General features: G+C 38.1%; 1 protein-coding gene across 1 annotated transcript; it reads left to right on the top strand.

The window, feature by feature from the left end:
• The first annotated feature begins 302 nt into the window (after positions 1-302).
• On the top strand, positions 303-2,817 carry LOC143817657 (olfactory receptor class A-like protein 1). Its single transcript, XM_077299150.1, has 2 exons — positions 303-556; positions 2,151-2,817. The coding sequence occupies exons 1-2, from the start codon at positions 303-305 to the stop codon at positions 2,815-2,817; spliced, it is 921 nt and encodes a 306-aa protein (XP_077155265.1).
• The last annotated feature ends 528 nt before the right edge of the window (positions 2,818-3,345 follow it).

The raw sequence follows: 3,345 nt of genomic DNA on the forward strand, positions 1-3,345 counted from the left end.
GCGGCAAGTATCGGAATCCCGGTATCGGAATTCCGATACCGCAAGTATCGGCCGATACCCGATACTTGCGGTATCGGAATGCTCAACACTAATTAACAGACAAAACCTAGGATCACAGCAATGGGAAAATACCCTGTAGTAAGTAATTAATTCAGTAAGTAAATAGTAAATGATTATGTAAATGTGAAAAGACAAAAAGAACAATTTACTCATTAGAATATTGAGTGTATTTGGAAAAAATAACCATAGAAACCAACGTTTATTAGCAATGTTAACATGACTTTTTTTTTCAATTACAGATGATGGAAATTTACCTTGTCCTTAAGGCCTTTGGCTTTTTCATGATGATAGTGATTGGAATTCCGGGAAATCGCTTTATATTCTTAAAGTTTACCTTCATCAGAATAAACGAGAAGAAACTTTTACCAACAAACACAATTCTTATGACGTTGGTTTTCATGAATTTCCTTATAGTAATATCACGGATCATCCCCCAGTTCCTTCGTGCTTTAGGCATAAAAAACCTAATGGATGACACAAGATGCCAGATTTTCCTATATACAGGTCCTTCTCAAAAAATTAGCATATAGTGTTAAATTTCATTATTTACCATAATGTAATGATTACAATTAAACTTTCATATATTATAGATTCATTATCCACCAACTGAAATTTGTCAGGTCTTTTATTGTTTTAATACTGATGATTTTTGCCTACAACTCCTGACAACCCAAAAAACCTGTCTCAATAAATTAGCATATTTCACCCGTCCAATCAAATAAAAGTGTTTTTTAATAACAAAGAAAAAAACCATCAAATAATAATGTTCAGTTATGCACTCAATACTTTGTCGGGAATCCTTTGGCAGAAATGACTGCTTCAATGCGGCGTGGCATGGAGGCAATCAGCCTGTGACACTGCTGAGATGTTATGGAGGCCCAGGATGCTTCAATAGCGGCCTTAAGCTCATCCAGAGTGTTGGGTCTTGCGTCTCTCAACTTTCTCTTCACAATATCCCACAGATTCTCTATGGGGTTCAGGTCAGGAGAGTTGGCTGGCCAATTGAGCACAGTAATACCATGGTCAGTAAACCATTTACCAGTGGTTTTGGCACTGTGAGCAGGTGCCAGGTCGTGCTGAAAAATGAAATCTTCATCTCCATAAAGCATTTCAGCCGATGGAAGCATGAAGTGCTCCAAAATCTCCTGATAGCTAGCTGCATTGACCCTGCCCTTGATGAAACACAGTGGACCAACACCAGCAGCTGACATGGCACCCCACACCATCACTGACTGTGGGTACTTGACACTGGACTTCAGGCATTTTGGCATTTCCTTCTCCCCAGTCTTCCTCCAGACTCTGGCACCTTGATTTCCGAATGACATGCAAAATTTGCTTTCATCAGAAAAAAGTACTTGGGACCACTTAGCAACAGTCCAGTGCTGCTTCTCTGTAGCCCAGGTCAGGCGCTTCTGCCGCTGTTTATGGTTCAAAAGTGGCTTTACCTGGGGAATGCGGCACCTGTAGCCCATTTCCTGCACACGCCTTTCCACACCAGACTCAGTCCACTGCTTCCTCAGGTTCCCCAAGGTCTGGAATCGGTCCTTCTCCACAATCTTCCTCAGGGTCCGGTCACCTCTTCTCGTTGTACAGCGTTTTCTGCCACATTGTTTCCTTCCAACAGACTTACCATTGAGGTGCCTTGATACAGCACTCTGGGAACAGCCTATTTGTTGAGAAATTTCTTGCTGGGTCTTACCCTCTTGCTTGAGGGTGTCAATGATGGCCTTCTTGACATCTGTCAGGTCGCTAGTCTTACCCATGATGGGGGTTTTGAGTAATGAACCAGGCAGGGAGTTTTTAAAAGCCTCAGGTATCTTTTGCATGTGTTTAGAGTTAATTAGTTGATTCAGAAGATTAGGGTAATAGCTCTTTTAGAGAACCTTTTCTTGATATGCTAATTTATTGAGACAGGTTTTTTGGGTTATCAGGAGTTGTATGCCAAAATCATCAGTATTAAAACAATAAAAGACCTGACAAATTTCAGTTGGTGGATAATGAATCTATAATATATGAAAGTTTAATTGTAATCATTACATTATGGTAAATAATGAAATTTAACACTATATGCTAATTTTTTTGAGAAGGACCTGTACATACCGAGTGAGCAGGGCCATGTCTATCTGCATCACCAGCCTCCTCAGCTGCCATCAATGTATCCTTATCGCCCCATCAGCCAAACACTGGATATATTTCAAGCAGAAAATGACACTCAATGTTCTGACAATTATTATAATTATTTTGTGCTGCAATCTAGTTATACATTACTCTGCTATTAAGTATGCACAGTCTAACTTCAATGCTACAACCTCTATTTACTCACTACACTTAATTTATTGTGATATGGACTATCAGACTTATTACACCTATATTATTAATGGAGTAATATTTGTATTTAGAGATTTTTTGTTTGTAGGGTTGATGGCAATAGCAAGCAGTTACATTGTGTACCCATTAATTCATCATGAAAGATCAATCAAAGGGATTCGCAGCTCAGACAGAGGCCAAGGAAGGACTGCAGAATACAAAGCTTCCAGAGCTGTCATCATATTGGTTATTATGTATGTAGTTCTTTTTGGATTTGAAAATGTCACGTGGATCTACACTATGACATGGACCAATGTGACGGCCAGCATGAGCGAAGCCAGGATAATTTTTTCTTGCTCTTATTCAGCCTTGAGTCCTATTGTAATTATCTGTAACAATCCTAAACTCAAGCAGTGTAGCAAATCTTTTCAGATGAGAAATTTGCTATGATGGAAGAAACAAAATATTGGGGAAAGGAATAATTAAATGATGTGTAAGAAAATATTTATTACAAGACAGCCTACATTCTATTCTTATAATTATAGCAATTTTACATAGGAAAAGGGTTATGACTGACGGACCTCTTATTAACAACTTCACTCTTCAGAATTGGGTCTGATTTCAAAGCTGTGTCCTCTAGCAGTCATGTAACAAATAATTGAATTATGTCTGGAGCCATGCTTTTGTCTGATAGCTAAAATAAAGAGATTGTAAACACTAGAGGGGGTAAAAATCAATTATATAATATATTATAGTAACCCCAGTGAAAACAACAGAAGCGAGTGGAAACCACTCCTACACATGGAAACAAAGAACCAACCACCTAGAGCAAGGATACCAATCCCAGAAAAAAGGATAACAGAGCAGGGTATACGTATTAAAATATGTAAATCTTTATTAGTAGTAGTGATACATATAAATAAAAGTGCACATGTTGGATAATATAATTGAAATAAAATCTCCAAAAAATGTATATAA

Source organism: Ranitomeya variabilis, chromosome 3, assembly GCF_051348905.1.
Source record: "Ranitomeya variabilis isolate aRanVar5 chromosome 3, aRanVar5.hap1, whole genome shotgun sequence".
In the NCBI taxonomy this organism is placed as follows: domain Eukaryota; kingdom Metazoa; phylum Chordata; class Amphibia; order Anura; family Dendrobatidae; genus Ranitomeya; species Ranitomeya variabilis.

Excerpts from the sequence above, each read along its gene's own strand:
- LOC143817657 (XM_077299150.1), top strand. The coding sequence starts at position 303 with ATGGAAATTTACCTTGTCCTTAAGGCCTTTGGCTTTTTCATGATGATA. Across the intron at positions 557-2,150 it reads ACAAGATGCCAGATTTTCCT|CTGTACATACCGAGTGAGCA; the intron begins ATATACAGGTCC and ends TTTGAGAAGGAC.